This window comes from Vigna unguiculata, chromosome 9 (assembly GCF_004118075.2).
Source record: "Vigna unguiculata cultivar IT97K-499-35 chromosome 9, ASM411807v1, whole genome shotgun sequence".
NCBI classification, from domain to species: domain Eukaryota; kingdom Viridiplantae; phylum Streptophyta; class Magnoliopsida; order Fabales; family Fabaceae; genus Vigna; species Vigna unguiculata.
In genome coordinates, this window is record NC_040287.1 from 8,800,694 (window position 1) to 8,823,569 (window position 22,876).

A 22,876-nucleotide genomic window follows, 5' to 3' on the forward strand; every position below is an offset into this window, starting at 1 on the left:
GACCACATAAAATCGTTGTAGCATTAGGTTTCACATCAAACTTAAACTTGAAAGTTTTAAAACAAGGATCTATGAACTCTATCTCCTGCCCATGAACGACTTTCTTCTCCCAGAATAGGTGAAAATAAGCATCCAAGCAAATTGTAGATTGTATTCACAAAATTAGACAATATTAGATTGAAAAAATTTTGTTATTTTAACACACAACAAAATTGATAAAGGTTTCGACATTCACCTCTGTGGGACTTAACTTTACCTGAAAAGAAGACAAGAATCTAGACCACACTAAATCTTCCTCTGCAATGTAACTATTTCCTAAACCTGGGTATTCTATTTCAGTCCATTCTAGGTCGAAAATCCTGAGTCAGAAATCTCTATCACCACAAAATAAAGTACAAAGATAGTGCAAATCTTCCAAGTCATAAAATTCTTCAAAATAAGATGGTATGCGAAAAATTCCCTTTCTAATCAAACCCTCCTCAAACTCTAAGTTCAAGACATTCCCCATTGGATCTGTGAAATAGTTTGTTCCAAGAGCTAGTTTGTTTCCCCATTCAACCATAAAACCATCTTCAAAATCCCCAAATCCCTGTAATATCCATATATTTGAGAAGACGACAATATAAGACATGCATGTCAGAAAAATGAACCAAATAATGCATCAATGACATTCTAACAATCAATGGAAACAGAACGCAACTACTGATCAAAACAATCATAGGTAACGAAAATGCTATATAACCATTAATAACGCAAATCAACTGCAAAAGTAAAATATTACTTACATCACCCGAATATAGCAAACAGATAGAGTTTTGGAACAGATTTTTGAAATTGTATCTACCCGAAAATGACATCTTCTCCCAGACCCACACAGCGTACCAAAGAAGGAAAAAAACACTAATACTGGATATGAGAATGAAAACGAAAAGTCTAATGCACTTTCAAACACATAAAACTGAATATAATAGTGTGTACCTGATAAATTTAAGAATATATTAATTATCTGAATTAAATTATTTACCAACAATACCAAAAAGAATAAAAAAAACTACGTCCCTGTATTATTTTTATTTAATTTTAATAGTAAGTTATGCAAAATTATACTCTGAAATAAAATTTCATTATTTATAATTATATTAACTTTCTTAATATAATTTTAAAAAATAATAACAATCTTGACCACATGATATGTTTCAATATTAGCACTAATTATTATCAATAATTATATTAACTTTCTTAATATAATTTTAAAAAATAATAACAATCTTGACCACATGATATGTTTCAATATTAGCACTACTTATTATTATCAGTTGTAATTCATTAGTTATTATTATTATTATTATTATTATTATTATTATTATTATTATTATTATTATTATTATTTTTCCGAAATAAATATTAGATAATTATTATTTTTATACAGTTATTATTATTGCTAATCTGATAGAACACATTTTTATATTATATATAAACAAATTTATTTTTGGCGAATCAAAGCAAGGTAACAAAATTTTGGTATTCTTTAGTATACAATCTTATTGATATAGTCATGAAGTTCTCTTATCTTTTTACCTAGGGTGAAACTTTGACTTAGAATGTAAATAAATCTACCAAACAATTTTTTTCCTCTTTAAACATCCATTTCCATCTATTACTTTCAATATTTGTAATTTTGCACTCGAAATATTAAAAAAGGACAATTCCTCACATTTGCAACTATATTTAAAATTTTAATTAATATATCCGTCCAAAGATTAAAATAACCAATAACCATGTTTCATTTTAATATTTAAATAGCATAATCAAAATAACCATTAGTAACCAATTTATTTATTAGTAAGCAATTAAAAAACATAATATTTTGTTATTCAACTAACAAGATATTTATGATTATTTGTAAGCAATTTTAAAGAAATCCATTAAAAAATACAATATAAACTTATTTGGAGTAAAAAAATATCGAAATTTGTATTTAACCAAATTTGAATTACTCCATTCAAAAATATAACTACAAAAGTTAAAGTAATATTGATGTATACTAATATGTAACTACAATATTTATTGCTATTATTTGTATGAACAATAATATTGTATAATATATATATATATATATATATATATATATATATAAATGATTAATTATAAAAGAAAATTAATATTTTTTATTTTAATAATACAAAATTGAAAGAAAAAAAAAACAACACACCACCCGTGCGTACGCACGGGTGTAGCACCGGTTCTTAAAGAAAAAGTAGTATATTTACCACATAAATGAACAAGTTAACATAATTATTGAAGCATTCATATCAGAACATCCTTCAGAACCTAAATTTATATAATGGTGAGATCCACTATGACTGATAATACCATTGATGACACCTAGCAACTAATCCTTTCCGACAGAAACAAAGAAAAGTTTGAGAGGGAAAAAAAAAAGAAAAGGAAAAAAGAAATGGAATAATAAGGTCTATAATATCGATTAAGGGTTAAATAAACTAAGCAACATAGTAGGTTTCTTTTCCCACACTGGTGTAATTTATTTGTGCATTTACCAAAGTGATGCAATTTTTTTTTTTTAAATTCCAGCGAAGGGTAAATCGTGCCAAGATGGTGTGATTTCAATATAAAAAAATCGTGTCAAAATCAGACGATTTTAATTAAAATTAGTTGAAATCGTGCCAACATGGAGAGACTTCTATATTTTTGAGAAGTCGTGTCATATCGAGATGACTTTAATTAACAATTTAAGCAAAGTCATGCCAATATGGCAAGACTTCAGTATTAAATTGTTAATGAATAAATCGTCCCATATTAAAAAGACTTCGGTGTTATACTGATAATAAAAAAGTTGTACTATATTGAAACGAATTTAGTTCGAATAAAAATTAAATATTTTTTAATCATATTAATTAGTTAAATAATAATGTATATAAGTAATTAAAAATCTCATACCCAATTTTTTACTTCAGACAATTTACTATCAAACTCTTTATTCTTTTTCATCGGTTCACGATAACAAAGTATTAGAGTCCATAGACCTAATATTTTTAAAAATGATATTTTATATTAAATTATTTTTAAAATTTTATTCATAAAGGTATTTTTTAAATATATTAATATCACAAGCTTATCTTATCACGTAAATAAAAAAAAAAAAAAAAAAAACTTATAAATTTCATTCTTTCCACGTAGGTCCAGCTCTCTACCCCATAGTTTAGTCTATGACAAACGGTCATTTTATGACATCTGCGAAAACCCATGCTAATAATTCTACAATGCTTTGGAGTTTTTATATTCAAACTTTTTGGTTGGTTTGGAGTTTTTATATTGAAACTTTTTGGTTGGTTCGGTGTTGAGCAGAGTGAGCCAATCCGCCAATCCGATGACAAACACCATTAGTAATATTTTTAATTATCATTCAAATTATATTATATTATGACTAAAATAAATGTTATTACTTTTGTATAATAATATATTATTGTTAAATCATATTATAAAAATATAATTATCAATAATAATTTGTATTATAATAACTAAAATACATTATTGCATATACAAAATAATAATAAAAATAAATTAATAGTTATTAGTATCTTATATAATAATAATAGTATTCAATTGTTTCGTATTTCAATTATATTATATTTTAACGATGTTTAAAAATTTTGATTACAGTTTCAAGTATTTTAAAATAATGATTAATTATGTTTATAATAAATATCTAATTTATCATAACCAAGATTTTAAATTAAGTAGAATAGATAGATTTTCTCACTGAAATAATAGTTAATTCTACAAATATCTTATTTACCCAATATCCTATGACAAATAACATGTTAATTAAAACGATAAAATTATGTAAGCGAAAATATTTTTAAATTAGGAATTCCTCATTAATATTATAATGTAATATTAACATTATAAATTAATAAATGATATTTATCTAATGAAAATTATTACATATTTTAATTAATTTATTATTATTATAATAATAATTTTATAGATTATTTATAGTTATAAAAAATTTATATTTTATTATTGTAATAATAAATCTTAAATTATAATAAGAAGTAGAAAATATAAAAATATAACTATAATAAATGAAAATATTTTTATTGTAAATTTTATGAAGGAATCCCTTTCACAAACAGTTTCCACAAAGCTTTTATTTATATATATATATATATATATATATATATATATATATATATATATATATATATATATATATATATATATATATATATATATATATATATATATATATGAAAAAATTACTTTTGACAAAATGATATTATTTGAATAAAATATTAATTTATATAAGTGTGTAGTATTAGTGCCAAAGTATCACATATGCACCCCCTTAGGTTCGGAGAGTTTCCACGAAGCTTTCTAGGACCCACCTGACATGAAATTAAAGTCAGACATTCCTAAATCAGTCAAGTAACATCTATATGTATACCCTTTCTTCTCCCTTTCTCTATATATACCCCCCTCTCTAACTTCAATTGCCATCTCACTCTTCTCTCTTCTTTCTCTGTGCATCATTCCCTCTATTTTTGTTCTCTCTATTCACAAAAACTATGAAGAACAAAGCTTATGCTATTCTCATGGCTATGATGTTGACTTCAATAGGGATTAAGTATGAAGGTTCAAACATCAACCCCTTCCAACATTCAACACCAACTGCGTTGCTTTTCCTTACAGCAGCATGCTCTCACGTACTTGCTTCCACAGCTCAAACCACCTGCCCAACTATTTTCATATTCCACGTCTCTGGTGCAGTTGGATGTGAAGTACTACTGTGGATTCTCATTGCTCCCCAGTTTTTATGGTGGTACATCATCAACGTCCTTCTTTTACTTGTCGCCTCATTCTGCTTCAACTACAACCTTATCAATCAACTCAATCGTGCCACCATTCATCACCACCCAAATTTGGCCTCCCCTGTGTAACATATGACGGCGTCATCCTTTGTAGCATGTTGAATCCGTGTCCCTAGGGAAACTTTGTTATTTTGTTTTCCTATGTTTCTGTTCTTTTCTAAGTTTGAAGGGCTTTATGTTCTAGTTGTTATGTTTGTTCATCATAAATTATTTTTGCACTAGTGAGAATTGCAGAAGTAATATCGTGAAAATTGTTTGCTAAATTCGAACTATAATTATATATTTATCACACGTTTCTAATACGATGTTGAAAACAAATTGTTTATTCATAACGTTCATCAATAAATGTGGACCGGTCGAAATCTGCAGGGAGTTCACTAAAAGCACGTAGTTTTTTGTTTGTTGAACCATTTACTTTTCAAAGATTATCTCTCTCCTACTCTTCTCTAAGCTGAGTTCTAAACAGAAAGAATTTTAATACATTTGTTACATCTTCTACCAAAAACGTCTAATCTACCAATCATCCGTGAAAACTTTTCCAAACATAGTTCATTTCAAAAAATTCATCAACAAGCACAATAGAAAGTAAGCGTTTCTCTTTTTAAGAACATCGTAATAAGTTAAGAGATAACATTTTCCTAAAATAAATTAATAACACAAGGATGGTATACAACAAATCACATATCTCAACCAAAATCTCAGTATATTACACTAGATAGGATACAATTCTCAACTACTCCAACATCCATCAATGCCACATATACAGTAATAATAACATTTCACTCAAACAGTTATAACTCTTAACACACCCTTTGGATGTCAATATACATATCTATGGTTAGTAATTCTGTCTATACTATTGTTAGCCTCAGCTGCAAAATGTGCTGTTGAACTTATTGTGGTTGGTCATAATGATATTTGCTCACTCATCACAGTATTTTTATTCAGTGCCATTTGTCTTCCTCTCGTACCTTATCCATTGTACCATTTGGTGATACATGGGGAAGAACCACATCTGAATTACTGAGAAGGTAAGGTATGGTATAAGTGTTGAGATCGCCACAAAGAATGTCACAGCCCAAAAGGAAGGAGATGCTGCGAGAGTTTCAATGAAGACTTGATAAACATTTGTAGAAAATTTTGGAGGCATTGCTCCATATGCCAGGAGGAAAAGATACCAGAAAGCGATGGAACCCCAGATAAAAACATGTTGTATCAAGGTGAAGTAACGTATAGCAAGTGCCATCTGCAAGTTCACAACCCAAACCACACAAGTATACATTGTCACACCCAGCATGTCTCTTCCGGCTGTTCTTCCCTCCTCATCAAAGGCCTGAGGCTCAATTGCTTTGGTGCAGAAGAAGAATATCATTGTAGCATTAATAAATCCATTAAGCATCCAACTAAGTACTATACGCCAGCTGAAGAGAACATTTTGCACCCCTTCTTGGTATAAGATGGGAAACTGCAAAATTAAACAGAAATAACCATGAATGATCAATCACTCAGCAGAGAAAACAAGTTGACGCTCGTTTATTTTACTTCAGATATAGTAACCAAGGGGGATTTATCTATTATGCAGCATACAAGAGACTACTGTGTTTAAACAGTATTACTAACTTTTGAAATGGGATTCCTAGGTGCTGTTAATGTCAGGACAAAATCGCAACATGAAGGTGAAAAGCTAAGTTGGTCTAGCAGAAATCAATGCATAGCAATTATATAAATTGACGCAAGAGTTTTGCTGTCTTTTCTTTCCTTTTATTTGGTGAGTTTTATTGTTTTTTATTTAAATCGATAAACAACTTTTTAACAGTACAACAATGAAATTTATGTTTCTCAGATATTGATACAAACATGCCAGCATATTAATGCCCGTTTGGATCTTATTTTTGTCACCATAAAAGCGACAACTGTGTTTGAGGCAAGAAAAGAGGAAGGAAGGAGAAATGTTCTCCAGTTTGAAAATGGCCATTTGAAGGGCTTGAGAGTTTGAAACAAACCATGCTAAACAACACAACTTACCTTCAGGCAGTACCTGGCAGATACATCCTGGTCAAGGACCCCAAGGGCAATTACAGGAAGTGACGAAAAGAAGACACTATAGAGAGACAAAAACCAGTCATTGTATGCAGGCTCTCCAGAGAATGATGCATACACCTCATACAAGAATAGGGTGAATCCAAATGTGATATTCTTAAAGAAAAAATAGCATATCTGCCACAAGAATAAACAAGTTAATATTAAAGCTTTCAGATCAGAAAATCCTTCAGAGCCTAAATCTGTAGAATGCTGAGATTCAGTTTGAGTGGCAATACCATTGATGACATCCTCCGGTAACACCAATGTCCATGTACAAGAAGTAATCTTTCCAAATACTGGAACTGTGCAATTGCAATATCACTAGACATGACGGCCTAGGGGAGAAAGGATACAAATCGAAAACTTTTACTAAAACAGGATATGAACGTGAAAAATCAATTTTAAAAAATTTAATAGTATGTCAATTTTGGGGTACCTGCATTCCTTCGACACCACTGATTCCAATCCCTACGTCTGCTTCTTGAAGCATTCCGACATCATTAGCTCCATCACCAATAGCCAATGTTGTTTTACCAGTTCCAGATTTGACCAGTCTAGTAACCTTGAGATGAACCAATAATAATAAAATACTTTTAAGAGCTAACTAGAATAATCATCAGTATTAACCAAAAAAACTCTAACATGCTAAATAGATGCAGAACAGGCTTAAAAATACCAGAGCCTTCTGCTTTGGCGACGAGCGGCAGCAAATAACAGATGCACAATGACTTGCAAGCTCTAGAAACATGTTTTTCATATTATCCTCTAAAGCATAAGTAAGTGATTTTCCATCAATGATCAGTGCAAATGTCTGCTGGCAGGTCCCTTTGGATGCAAAAAGCAGTTGAGCACCTTCATATAGCTGATGATGCACACTTTCCCTTGATACCTAAAAAACAGGAGTCAGCCTATAAATATCAGCACTCAAATTTCAATTACACAGGTTCTCTAAGATACTTTAAGCTAAAATGTGTTGATTTTTTTTTACTAGTCATAGGAGGTAAAGTATGACAATTGATTTTGAGGAACACCACACATGCTCTAGAAATCCTGTTTCTTAATCTCTAAATCAGTAGATCCAAGGTTGTTCATGTTGTGACTTGTGAACTTAAGGAAAGAATTCAAGGAGAAACATATGTATGGGTATTCCAGTATTTGAAAGAAATAACATGCATGGGAAGCTTATTCATGCCAAGCAACACTTCAACAAAAAGCAAATTACGTAGCTCAACTTGCAACTGAACATGGAAACATGGAAGCATGTGCCTAAAAGCTGTGGGAGGATAGTATTCCTAAGGCAGCATGGGAAATTTTCTAAAGGGGAGCACTAGAGCAGTTTCAAATTTAGTATGGTCTGACTATACAGACGGGGAGAGAATACTGCAACTATTTAGTTTAGTGGAGGTTGGTTTTGGTAGAGATCTCATGCACTCACAATCCTAGAAAATAACACCTGTGTTCATTCTCTCTCTAATTTCTAACTGGGTACCTAGCAGTAACTTTGACACCATGCAACCAACCCGTTCCAACATAGACAAAGAAAAGTTTGAGAGGGAAAGAAAGAAGAAAAGGAAAGAAACAGAATAACAAAAACTATAATCTCGATTAAGGGTTAAATAAACTAAGCAACAGAATACAAGCATGCATTGTCTTTTTCCATCTTCTGGAAGGAAAAATGAAAATTCCATATAAATGTAGTTATTGCAATTACTATATCCCACTATAAAGCCACTTTATTCACAACTTGAATGGACTAATCCATGAATTGTAAATTTAATTGTCAGCATTGTAAAGCACATTCACCGAAAATAAACTCGATGAAATATCTCATGAGGATTTAGAATATTTTAAGAGAACCATCCTGTCATATGTCCAATGTAATACGTGTGGAATCTTCGATATGCAAACTATATCTATACATTTAGTTTTACCTTCGCAATAGCCATCTTGTCTCCAACCTTTTCTAATGCTTGAATTTCTGGAATCTCCAAATGAATTATAATTTGTTTCATTCCTTGTCTAAGCAAGCGACAAGAGAAACTGCATTTGTAAATTATATCAAACATTGTGAGAAATTATTCTCACATAAAATCTAACATAAAGAGAAGAAAAAGCATAATCACAATATTATACCCAATATTGATGGCAGTCTCCATTTTATCTCCAGTCAAAACCCAAATCTTAATCTTAGCTTGGGCAAGCTTGTCGATACAATCAGGAACCTAGCAAAACAATATAGTTAGGCTTATTATTGGAGTCGTGTTCCACTGGATATATCTTCATATGTTAACTTTTTTTCTAAACTACCCCATTTTGGAGCTTGTCCTCTACAGCAGTGGCACCAAGAAGGATTAGATTCCTCTCAACTGTATCCAATAATTCTTCGATCAGTGTTTCGCGGTCTTCCGAAACTGAATTTTTTACTTCAGACAATTTACCATCAAACACCTTGTATTCTTCTTCATCAAGTTCGCGATAAGCAAGTATTAGGGTCCTTAGACCTGCATCAGCGTATTCATGCACATGTTCCATTGTTTTCTCTTCAAACTTCCTCCCATTGTTGGCAAGCCTTTCAAACATTACACTGCATGAAAATATGAGTTAAGGCATGTTAATAGGTTGAATGCTCAGATAAGAACTCCAAAGTATTGAAGGCTATAAATAATTTAATCACAGACCTGTCAGCACCTTTAGAGAGTAGTAAAATTCTCCCTTCTTCATCTTTCGCTATCACTGACATTCGCTTCCTTGAACTACTAAACTCTAAAACATTGAGAAGCTTGTATGTCCTGTTAATTGAAATTAATCTGAACCAGTCAAAATTAATTACTTCACATGAATAAAGTAAACTAAAAAACACAAATAATTATAAATAATAATTGAATTAGGAATAATCTGTTTTAAGTAGTCAAGCAATTGTTAGTTCTCACATCCTCACTTCTGTAGCTTATAAAGACTAATTTATTAGTAATTGTGGTAGTAAGTAAAACATACTAAGAAATGCTAAGATAATTAAAGCATATCATCTAATTGGGGATAAGTAACAGGTAAGTTAAATTTACTCATTGTGGTTTTACGAATCCCATATTATTGCTGGAATTTGGAATTTGGTTCATCCTTCGTTCAACTATCAGTTATCCTAAAATTCTATAACCAATCTCATCTGAATTTGTTAGAAATTTAAGTCCCTATAATTCATAGTTGTTGCTCACCATTTGCCTTTTCCTTCGAGACCTTTGCCACTTTTATCAGATGCATGGCCCTTAGCTTTTACCGGACACACGGCCCCCAGATTTCCAAATGCACTTGGCTTTGGTGTTTTCCAAGATGTACCAACTCCAGCTTCTCCCGAATGCATTTTCCCCCGACTATTTTCAGATGACTGGTCAACTTTTTCTCAATTTCATGTTTTTTATTTTTAATTTGTGGGGAAGTTTTATTTTCTTGTAACAAGATAAAAGCTTAGTAACCTTCTTAAGGACAAGTTTTAGAAATATAAGAAATATTTGAAGGTATTATATCTTATAATATTTTAGAGTATCTAAGAAGATCTGATACGGTTATTCTTCTTGTATGTTTTGATTTGCTTGCTTATTTAATTAGAATCTCTATTAAGAATATCTTGTCCGAATCAGATTAATCAGAATATCAAATTATGTGTATGGGAATAAAATCTACTACAATTATTTGTATTTATTGCAATCATGAAATGGACTTTGTTATGTAGTCCATACACACAATGTTCAGCATTTCTTCCATCTATTTTGTCTCTTTCAACAACCACAATTAAGCTAACTTTCCAATACTCTCCCTCATGCTCGTGACTGTCAAACTGAAGTGTAGCAATGCAGGTAACAATGGATCTTGGATAAATTCTAATATCATCTAAGAGCTTGGGATTGAGCCTTACTTAACCTCAAAAACTTGCTCGAGTGGTCAAGGTGTCCACCACATATACACTCTATTTTATTTAAGTCATATCTCTAGTCAATGTAAACTAAACATCTCCCTTGAGCCTAAAAATAAGACAACCCCCCAATTGACCGCAATTAAAGCAGGCTGGGAGTGACTGCAATTAAGACAGTTTTCCAACAATCCCCTCCCGCCCAAGGCTACCAGCCTAGAGTGTTGCAATGCAGATGGCCAAACCATAGATCTGGGATAATTCTAACACCATCTTAAAATTTGGGCTTAGGACCAGAACATAAGCATTACATTATTTTTGGTCAACAAAAATACCCACTCATTTTCAGCTAATTAAGTTACACACTTGGTAATTAATGTAGTTGTAATAGTAAGAGTGTACAAAGTAAAATATTCAAAGCCCGGGAAAACTTGCTAAATTTTACAATTTTTATATGATACAATTAGCAGCCATCAAAATAATAACGAGACATTGAGAGGCATTATTTTTTCAATATACCATATTTTAAGCAAACTACCTAAACATTAGAAAAAGAATATTTCTATTACAATACTAGTGTCCTTGAAGTTCAGTTTTAAGTTTAAGTGTCAAAGTATACAACAGACTCAGGTCAAGTGTTTAAGCCAACAATTCTTTTATAGGACAATTAGTGAGAGAGAAGTATCTAACACCAGTTGGATATTTTCAAGTGAGGTGTCAATGGCAAAAAAGTGTCGACATTCTAACAACTCAAGTAGGAAGAGTTTCCACGTTTTGTAGCTTCTTCACTAACACCCACACACACATCGAATTCACTTGAATTCACAACAAAATCCTTAATTTCAAACACCATAGTCAATAATAAATAAACATGCAGAAAGGAAAAAATTGCTTTGGACCACAGTACCATATGAGCAAGGTAACACTTTAGGATCCACATACATAATTGTAAGCCAAGGTTACAAATCACCTAAGCTGTACGCAACTTTACAATAGTAGGTGAATAGTACATAGCAACACAAACTAACACTTCATCTTACACAACACCTTTTTAAGCCTTATGATTATTTATATTCTTTATAAGTATTACTCTACAGTGTATTCCGTAGATTCCTGCCTTTTATCTCCTGCTACTGCTTTTCCGCTTTGCCTACTATTTTTCAGTCACTACACTGCTATTTTATATATTCTGTTTTTAAAATTTTTTATGGATCACATACAGCCATTCCTAGGCTCTGACTACAAATCAGCCTTAACGGCTGTAGAAAAAATTACAAACTCTCCTCCGGTAGGTTATAAAAAACCTACTTCAGAGGTAGATCATGTACACACAGTTATTATAGGACAAAATAACACTATAATAGCTCTTATAGAAGAAGTCTCTAGAAGATTGAATCATATAATTGATTCTACTAAAGGGTCTAACTTGTCCAAAGACATAAAAGGCCTTACAAAACAAGTATCAAAATTATCTTTAGGAACACATACACATATGAAAACAACTTCTCAAAAATTCATTAAGGTTACAACTAAAAAAGACACAAAAGCTGCAAGTACCAACACAGCACCTCCTACAAACAATAATAATAATTTGTAATGATTACACAAACTAATACGTCTACACAAACACAAGCTGATAGTGTTAATATGAATAGTACAATAGAACCTAGCAGCACACAAAGATTCCCCGGAATCCCCAAAAGATTAAGAGAACACCAGACTAGAAGTCAAAATCTTATACAACACCCAGGAATCTTAGATAGATTCTTAAATAGACAAAGAACAACTAATATCAGAAGATTAGAAGACTTAGTTGATATACAACAAAATACAGATATAGGATCTAACTCGAGGATAGATTCTCTAAATCCCCGACAGTTATATAACATAGGATGGTTAAGTTCTGAACGAACTAGCCTCTATCGATATAGGAGAATAGAAGATTTTCATCTCCCTGACAACACCTATAAGATTATTCCTCTAATATCTCCCCAAACAGGTAGACAATTACAAAATCTACAAGCAAGATATGTCCACATGGGATTAATCACTATTGGTGTCAGATCCTTAGCAAGACATATGATTGGAGCAAGAGCTTTGATAGTTCTACACGATTCTAGATTTCAAAATAATGATTCACAAAGTGTAATAGGGATTTTAGAAGTAGATCTAAATCAACCCTTTTCCCTTATTTATCTTGCACCAAATTTCACATTAACTTTACAAGATTTTATAAATCATATAAATTTAGAAGTACAAATGATAGGTTTTGGACCCAATTGGATGGGTGAAAATCTACATTTAGACATAACCTTCATAGGAAGAATAAGTAATCATATTTCTTCTATGTATAGAATAAACACTAGACCATTAGAAGAAGCCATTAGCTCTTATGGTACACAATTCTTACCAGCCCAAGCCTTCACAAGAAGAAATGAAGGACATTTGTGGCAAACACATTTACCCAGAGAAGAAAATAACCCAATTACAGCCCCTTCATCTGCTATTTTACACAACAGGTCTAGAGGACTTAGTCTAAGTTTTGTAGACTACACAAACATACCACAACTTGACCTAGAACAAGATAGGTTAACCGAAAATAGGCATAGCACTTCAGCTATTCCTGATAACGAAAACATATCCATGATGAATATCATACAATACGAAGAAGATGAAGATGATGATATGACTGATGAAGAATGGAATCATCATCAGGCAATTATAGCTATGTACAGACAAGGATCTTTGGATTCCTCTAAAAATACAAATTATGAAAATATTTATTATGAAACAGAAAACATTATAAATGATTTTCTCGATAACCTACAATTAGATGAAGAACATAACTCTTCAGTAATATCAAAACCTATGTCTGCATTAGGTTTTGTCAATACAAGCGTAGGATCAGTAAACCCCAACAGTTACCAGGAATAAAAGAGGGGGGGAGGAGGGAGAACAAATAAAATGAGATTATGAACAAAGGAGTTGTATAAGATTATGAGAATATAAATCTGGCAGAGCCGGTTAGATATTCTCTCATAAGTTTACCTCTCCAAAAGGGAAAAATTAAGTTCTATACATAAATTGTTTTTAAGCCTTTAAATGATTATCGCATCTTTAATAAATATTACTCAAGACATCCATAGATGCCTAAAAAGAAAACTACTCCATATAACTTACTTGTGATCCACACAGAGAGGGGGAAGATCTAAATTTCCTCGTTTATTTATGTTCTGAGAATCAATTTACAAAAAGGAAGGTAGAGGGAGGGAAGAGAGAAGGGAGAGCAGGATTAAGAGAGAGGGGGATTCAGGGTTTTCTTGTATCCGAGTTTCTTGCCCAGCATAAGGGTCTTACAGACTCTTTTATAGAAGAATTTTAAAACCTGTAACCTGTTGAACCGGTTTTTAAATGACCGGTTACTTGTAGTGTAGGTCATGTGATAACTGTGTTGTTTTACCCTTCAGTCTATTACTCAGATAAGAGTAAAATTACTGTGTCACAGGTAAAACGTTATTTATTGTCCTTTTCTGGAGACCATAGTGGACGTCAAGTCTTCATGATCTTCTTCGAGGATTTGATCAGAGTCTTCATTGTCTGAAGGAAAGGAAGATCCAGGTGTTCCTTGTCCATGGCTTTGTGTTTCTTCGTAGATTTCTCTGTATATTCTTTCCTTTTCAAATCTTTTTACCAGTATTGGACTGGCTTCGATGGGGAAAGGATGGAATTTATTTCCCATAAACTTTTTCCAATATATCTTGGTGTTTACGGTTTCTTTCAAAAGGATATATTCTGAGTTATCATTTCTAGAGAAATTCCAGTTTGATCCTTCAGTATATGCCTTCCAGAGCTGGTACTGGTACAGCTTTTCTTTATTTAAAGATAATCCTTTCAAGGTTCCGTGTTGCAGATGGACATGGGCCTCAGGATTTGACTCTGTGTACAGTTTTATCACATGGGTTGTAACGCTGTCAAGATTCGTGGCGCTCTTGGGAGAAGAGGTAATTTGTAGGCAGATATTGGTCATATATTCTGCCTGTATCTCATTCACTACAGAATTTATCTCTTGGGTAAGAGAGTTGAACTTCTCGGTAGGTGGGATGATAAGTGTCTGGAGACATCCTGCCTCTAATAATAGAGAAGGACATATGACCACGTCTCTGTATAGTTGGTTTTTGAAGGTCTTCAAATCAATTTGAGCCTTCCTAAAGATAAACTTTATCTGGCAAGTACACTTTGTGGACACTGTTTTACAATAGTCGGAGGACTCTTGACACGGTGTCTTTGTATCAAAATATGTTTGGGGTTTAACAAACAAACCATTGTAATTTTGTGTTTCAGAATGTACCTCAAACAAGAATTCCTGTATGACTTCAAATTTTGCGAGGAAAATGTTTAGGTTTATCTGTGGTGAAAAACTGCAAGAGGCAACATAGGTTTGTGTTTGGGTTTTGGGTTCGAATGTCATCCCAGTCTTTATCTTTTCTTTATCGATTGTTCCTAGTTTTAAAGCCATCTGGGCTTCTTCTAGGGAATTGAAACCTTTATATGTGGACCAGAATTGGTTCTGTTTAGCCTCAGAGAGGTCTTTGAATGAAGTATAAACTCCTTTGTTTGGCCCTGTGATCAAGGCATAATGTGTAAATCCTTTCCCAGAGGGAGAGGATGGTGAAGTTAACAAAACTCCTTTGTTATCTGCATTGCAAAAATTGTATAATGCACTAATGATGCTTTGTTTCACCTTAGTGACTTGTTGTTCATTCTGAACTGTGTATTTTGGAATATTCCAAATGTTGTCAATTAAAACATTTAATTTGACATTTGTATTATCTCTACCAGGAAAATGGTAGGTATTTGTAAGTATTGGCAACTCTTGTTTGCCATATTTTGTGTATTGGTCCACCACAAAAGGGGACTTTACTAATTTAGGACCCGAAAGTCCTTTCTTTGTATTTTGTGTTTATTCCATTCTGGAATATTTGTACCTGCAACAAAAACAAAGAGGTTAGGCAATAAAATGTCTAATCCTATAAAGGTGTCGTTCCAGGATCATGATGTTGCCTTTGTACTGGGCGAGTGTATATGTATATTGAAAAGGGTTGTATGGGAATAATTCATTTCTCCTTCGCCTTAGTTTGGCTAATTTTTTTTTAAACCTTTTTATTTGTTTCGATATTTCAATGGCAGGATTAGGATTAAAACTACCACTAATCCCTCGTGGCCATAATGGGTGTATTCTACCTATGACCTGGAATCCAGGGGAAATTTCAGGATCTTCGATATGTAAATTATTCATGTATATGATTGTCTTTCTTTTGTATAATGTACCTGGAAAGGATATCAGCAAACATGTTGTCAGATCCTTTAATGTGTTCAAAATTTATTATTTTTCCTGAATTCATGTATTCTCTAAAAAGTAACCATCGTCTATGAGGTTTTCTGTCGTTATTTATTTGGTTTTTTCCATAAGAGACGATTGCTTCACAATCAGTTCTAATGGTTATTTCTGGTTTATTTATTAAAAATAATTTAAAAGCTTCCAAAGCGTGTATAATTGCATTGACCTCGTAGTCAGTGCTAGTTTGATAAACTTGTGGTTTTACTGTATATTTTCCAGAAGCATATCTGCAAATTTGTTTATTTTCTTTAGAAAGATATTTATTTTTCTTTCTTTTTAAGATGGCTCCCCATCCAGTTTCACATCCATCACATTCGATTACTAAGAAATCTGAATCTAATGGTAATTGTAGGGTGGGTAATTTATTTACCTTTTGTTTTATATTTTGGACTAATTTTATATCTTCAGAATTGAATTTTCTTTCTCCTTTTAGAGAAGTTTTGTTGTATAAAGGAGCAGTGTATTTTCCCAAATCTGGGATAAAATTCCTAGCATAATTTAAAAGTCCTAAAAAGGATCTTAGTGTTTTTATATCTTCCATTTTGTCTTTGGACAAGTTAGACCCTTTAGTAGAATCAATTATATGATTCAATCTTCTAGAGACTTCTTCTAGAAGAGCTATTATAGTGTTATTTTGTCCTATAATAACTGTGTGTACATGATCTACCTCTGAAGTAGGTTTTTTATAACCTATCGGAGGAGAGTTTGTAATTTTTTCTACAGCCGTTAAGGCTGATTTGTAGTCAGAGCCTAGGAATGGCTGTATGTGATCCATAAAAAATTTTAAAAACAGAATATATAAAATAGCAGTGTAGTGACTGAAAAATAGTAGGCAAAGCGGAAAAGCAGTAGCAGGAGATAAAAGGCAGGAATCTACGGAATACACTGTAGAGTAATACTTATAAAGAATATAAATAATCATAAGGCTTAAAAACCTCTTTTTTTTTTTTTTTTTTTTTAGATATCTGGCATCGTATACCTCAACTGCGAGCTAAGGGGTTGTTATACCCAAGTACTGTTTAGCACTCCTCTTAATATATACCCCGAAGTTATATGCCCACTACAAGCAATATAACCCAGAATACGCGCAGTGTTTGATTGTTTCTAGTCAGATCTAAAACAAAATTTACAAAAACATATTAACAAGAAAATATTCATGTAAAGAGTGTCGCAATATGCAAAGTATTCCTCAACCCACAAAGGCAGATCATTTGGGACTTATGGCTCTGTTGGCTCTCCTGGCCTTAACCTGCCCGATCTACAAAGGGTATCCTAGCGAATACAAGCCACTTCAATTACAAAGAAATATTCATAAGGCATCCAAGGAAAACCTTGCTCTGATACCAGGAATAAAAGAGGGGGGAGGAGGGAGAACAAATAAAATGAGATTATGAACAAAGGAGTTGTGTAAGATTATAAGAATATAAATCTGGCAGAGCCGGTTAGATATTCTCTCATAAGTTTACCTCGAGGGGGGGAGGAGGGAGAACAAATAAAATGAGATTATGAACAAAGGAGTTGTGTAAGATTATGAGAATATAAATCTGGCAGAGCCGGTTAGATATTCTCTCATAAGTTTACCTCTCTCCTTTGTCATTTTAAGATTCAAGTGAATTTCAACCAATTAGAAAGATTGTGCCACTGTAACATTACTAATATTTTTCATGATAGGTTGGCCAATCCATGAACTGAAAAGTATCAATATCAGACTCCACATTCCTGGATAGCCAAATGATTATGCAAACAGAATATAGAATTGCTACTTTCAAATTTTTGTATTGAAAATTAACCATTAGCATCACATGACAGGTTACTAGGTACCTGCATGTGCCTCTCCCAATGAAAATTAATCCTAAAATATTTTAAGTAGATTGGGATAGGAAAAATGCAGCAGTCAAAGCAATTGAAAACAACTGACCTTTCAACTTGATGGCCAGAAACAGGATCCAACTCATACGTTGACAAACAATTCTGGGTCCTTTTGTAGAATTTAAAACCAACTTCTCTTGCAGCAATCACAAATGCTGCTTCATCTGGAGATTCAGCCTCATATGAGACATTTCCTGTTTCTTCATCCACTTCTGGTATGGCAGTATGACAAATTGCCAATAAGCGAAAAAAAAATTGTATAATATCTGCATAAGGCTCATTAACCCAGTTTCCATTCATTATCCTTTCATCTGTAAAGTTAAAACCTTTGATAGGCTCTTTTCTATCAGGAGAGTCCCCAATTTCATTAGATTTTGATTTTAGACCATTAATGTGCTCATGAAGAATAGGTGAACCATTACTTCTTCCCATGGCTTGCTCAACCTCTGTAACACCATGACCATAAGGTACCCCAGCAATAGAACATTTGATGAACGCCATTGAGTTGCAGGTCAGAGTTCCAGTTTTATCAGAAAGTATTGTGTCAACTTGGCCTAGTTCCTCATTCAAGTTTGAAGTTCGGGCACGAGCTGGTTTGTCTGCTTCTTCATAGTACATGTGGATATCTTGATTGATGAAGATGCTTTGAAGGACTTTGACAATCTCTATTGAGAAATAAAGAGAGATAGGAATAAAGAAGTTATATAACATTAAGGCTGTTAAAGAATGAAATATGGCAGCTGCAGCTGCTCTCTCTGGATCAAAGAAAATTGTGGAACGATCTGGTCTTAGATACCATCTTTTCATCAACCCATTGTTCAGGTCTCCTTTGGTTATGATGCCAAAGATAATAGATCCAACAAATGCAATTAGAAATAAAACACAAAACAAGAAGTAGATAATCTTATCCATCTTCTTCTCAATTTTGCTTCTTTTTGAAGGAGGATCAGTGGAGTTTTGAATAACCTTTGTGTCATGACCAGTAAAGACGACGACTCCAAACACATAGTCTGTGTTGCGAAGTTTGGAGTCTCTCAAAAGAAGTTGCTGAGCAGAAAGAGGGTACTTTTGCTCTTCAAACTCCATGCTCCCGACAAATGAATACAGATTTGCATTTGGGTCTTCACATTTGATGACAGCTCTAAAATCACGTATTTTGAAGTCCTCCTGTAAGGAAGAAGTTACATCCAACCCTTGTTTTAACTTCAAATTTGTTTCACCATCCAAGTTCATGGTCTCAACATAGCATACTGCATCTTCATAACTGGAGGAAAGCAGTAGGAGGTCAGCAGGGAAGAATTCATCCTTCATTATCTTCACTATATTCCCTACTCTCAGATTCTTCCATTCAGTATATTCAAAATTGCCATCACCTTTATGCAATATAACTCTTCTATTGTTCACCTCAATATCCTGTAGAAGTATGCCGTTAGCCAAAATATATACCCTGAATTGATAGCTTGCCATATATAGGAAATATCGTGGTAGAATTTAGAATAAATAGACACTGTTTTGGAATTTTATATATCTGACTGTACTGTCATTATATAAAACTATTAAATACAAGTCTAGCTAGAAATTGACATATCTAGGAGTCTGAGAGATTATTTTCCAACAACTGATTCCATTGGTTTAAACGCATAACTAGAATAGAGATGTCTGTTGTAGGTCATGAAAATTGAGATTCAATTTCTGTCCTCAATTTTAATAAAGCTACTGTCAAATAGAATCTTCCTTAAATTTTTCTAAAACCCATGCATAAGCTCAGGAAAAATTATTGACATCATTTAAGCTATTAAAAATTATATGTCTCACTGATTTCATGGGTAGTTTTAAATCCTGGACAGCTACGCCCAGTGGATGGCACCAGAAATGCTATAGCAGCATAGCTACTATTTTGAATTTTCTAATCGTTTGTATAATGTATGCTACATACATATAAATTCTAAAAATTCATAAAAAACGTCTAAAAAATAATGGTATTCATAATTAACAACAAAATATAATAGGTGTTTCAAACAAAACATTCAAGTAAATATATAAAAATATATATATACAAGTTTCCTAGAAATGAATCGTCAATTATCAATCGTGAACTTTCAAATTCAAGTATTCTTTACCATTTTCATTACTATTACAGCTGTCAATTTCATTTCTACAATTGAAGTCCTTAAAAAAGCTCCCAAAAAAGCATTAATGTATCTCTTCAGAGAGCTTTAGCACAGCTATAGCCATGCTATTCGGTCTGCTAAGACCAATTTGCTAAGGCAGCCCCTGTAGCAAGCCCGGGCCTCTTTGCACCATTATGCAGCTATGGTGGCACTATAGCTCTCTATTAAAAAACCCTGATTTCATAGACAGTAAGTTGCAAAATAAATGTAAGTAAATTCAAACAAAAGAGGAGACCACAGACCAATGTTAAGAAGAGAAGACCAGTATAATTCAATTAGACTCTACATACTCACGCTGCATAGTTGAAGAAATTTACTTTATAAAACAAAATTACCTGCTTTTTCCTGCGCCAGTCTTCAATACCCTCTTTCACCATAGTTGCCCCAACGATGATAGAGAGTGGAAGGATAGCACTGACAGCAGTATAAGGAGTAAGCTTTGTGAAGGCCAAGATCCCAGCCACCAAGAAATAGAAATTAGCCACCCTCCTAAACTGCTCAAAAAGTGACTTTGGCAAGAAAGTGGCAACCGTGTATTTTGTGGACCTAACAGAATTATCAGCATAATTGAAAACCCCTCCCTCGAACCTATCAGGTTCATTGCAGAAAACCACCCTGGAATGACCATGGCCCCCAATCCGCGAATGTTCTCTCTTCAAGGTTGTTTTACCACAAGCAAATGAGTAGATCTTGCTAAACTTAAGCTTTATCATACTCCTCTTTCTCCCACCCCTCATCTTCTTCTATCTAAATGGTATAAGTGATTGATCCAAATTCCAAAATGATAGCAATAATAAAAGGCATCAAGGGTCAATAAGGTGGACTAAGTACTCTTCCCAATCCCTGAAGCAAAGTCCAACACTAGCAGACAAATCGGTAACCTTACCTAGTCTTAAAAAGCAACTTCCCTAACCACTGTGCTTGAAAGGGAACTGAGTGTCACTAGTCAACAAACAAAACCATCACAACCACACAAAAACTCGGAACCCCTTTTGGCCTTTTGCCACAAAATTACGCAATCTTGGCCACGAAGGAACGGAAAGTGGAGAATGGAAGAGAAACAAAAAGATGAAGTTTAAAGGATAAAACCTGTGTTCTGTTGGGAACAAGCAATGTGAAGTGTACTTCGAAAAGTTTGGGGTGGTTTACGTAACTGGGTCACGAAAAGAAGGAGCCTTGGAATTTGGCATGTTAGGAAGGTGCATTCCATATCAAATGCTGTTACTTTGTAACTTTATCCTACAGCACCGTGCCAAGAGAAAATTGAGGTAATATCGTTGTTGTGTCGGCAAAGAAGCAAACACAGAGAGAGAGAGAGAGTAGTAACCAATTTCTAGATTTTGATACACACGGGCCGTTTTTGTTTTTAAATGTTATTTTAATTATGAAATAATTTTGTGATTAATTTTAATAGCTTTTAAATTAATTTGATTTTAGTTTGTCGTTGCTTAATTTTAATTTCTAATCAACAACTTAATATGTGTTAATAATTAAAATGTAAGTATTAAAATTAAATAAATGAAGGTTTCGTAGAAATTAAAAAAAAATTGTCGTATTTTTAAAATGTAAAACATATTCAATATTTTCCACTCAAATTATTCCTCACGACAACTTTATGTATATATACGTATTTCTCGGAACTAATTTTATACATTTGGATAAATCTGAACTCATTTAATGTTATGGAATAATAGATACCTAGGATATGGCCAAAAAATGTATGCGACGGCGATATTTCTTCCCCATGATTCAATTGGAAGTACATTTTTCAAGATAGTTTGTCAATACAATAATAAATCATGAGCAGTAATGTGTCAAAATTATTGAAACATTATTATTTGAAATATATAGCATTACGTTATAATCTTATAGCTATGTCTTAAAACTCTATAAGCACTTTGTTTCACCTATAGTAAATTTTTATAGTTTATCTATCTTTATTAATATATATATATATATATATATATATATAACATTACTTAAAAAAAATTAAGTTGAACAATATATATTATGGCTTAAATATCTTTTTCGTTCTCATTTTTGTAGTGTTTACTACGGATGGTCCTTATTTTTACCAAATATTTAAAATAGTCATCATTTTCGCAATTCGTGTTTAATTTAGTCCTTTTGTGTGACGTCGTTTAAATCGGTAATGGAGCATTGTACAAATGACATTGTTTGTATTACGTTTAATTGTGGTATATTAGGTGTATAATACAACTGTAGATATTATAAAATTTGGGATAAATAGGTGAGTTAGGGTTTTGAAAATGAATTATGTAAGGCCCACTATTTGTACTGCCCTAATTTTAAAGGGGTTGTCCCAAATCAGTTGGGCCTAAGGCTAGCCCATAAAGAGCCAAAGACCCTTTACCATCTAACACCCTCATTTCGGCCACTTTAAAGAAACACAGCCACCTGTTAGTGGGAGTTCATGGTGGTGCCTCAGTTGGTCGAGACGTAATTCCATGACCCCTATTAGTGGGAGTTAATGGTGATGCCCCATCTATATAATTTAGTAAGGACTCAAGGTAAGGTTGCATCTAACACTCTAAAGAGT

At 32.8% G+C, this 22,876-nt stretch overlaps 1 protein-coding gene across 3 annotated transcripts; it reads right to left on the bottom strand.

Moving 5' to 3' along the window:
- Positions 1 to 5,536: 5,536 nt before the first annotated feature.
- On the bottom strand, positions 5,537 to 21,618 carry LOC114162963 (putative phospholipid-transporting ATPase 9). Of its 3 annotated transcripts, XM_028046983.1 has the most exons (12): positions 20,652 to 21,618; positions 18,195 to 19,558; positions 10,187 to 10,342; positions 9,653 to 9,763; positions 9,282 to 9,558; positions 9,108 to 9,196; positions 8,906 to 9,014; positions 7,651 to 7,863; positions 7,411 to 7,536; positions 7,211 to 7,309; positions 6,918 to 7,109; positions 5,537 to 6,357 (listed from the first exon to the last, which is right to left on the bottom strand). In XM_028046983.1, exons 1-12 carry the CDS (start codon positions 21,051 to 21,053, stop codon positions 5,833 to 5,835), a joined length of 3,663 nt encoding a protein of 1,220 aa, XP_027902784.1. In that variant the 5' UTR covers positions 21,054 to 21,618; the 3' UTR covers positions 5,537 to 5,832. The 3 variants fall into 3 exon arrangements, with proteins under 3 accessions (XP_027902784.1, XP_027902786.1, XP_027902785.1); XM_028046985.1 differs by lacking the exon at positions 10,187 to 10,342 and having other exon boundaries at positions 20,652 to 21,617; XM_028046984.1 differs by lacking the exon at positions 10,187 to 10,342 and having other exon boundaries at positions 9,653 to 9,781; positions 20,652 to 21,617.
- Between the last annotated feature and the right edge of the window lie 1,258 nt (positions 21,619 to 22,876).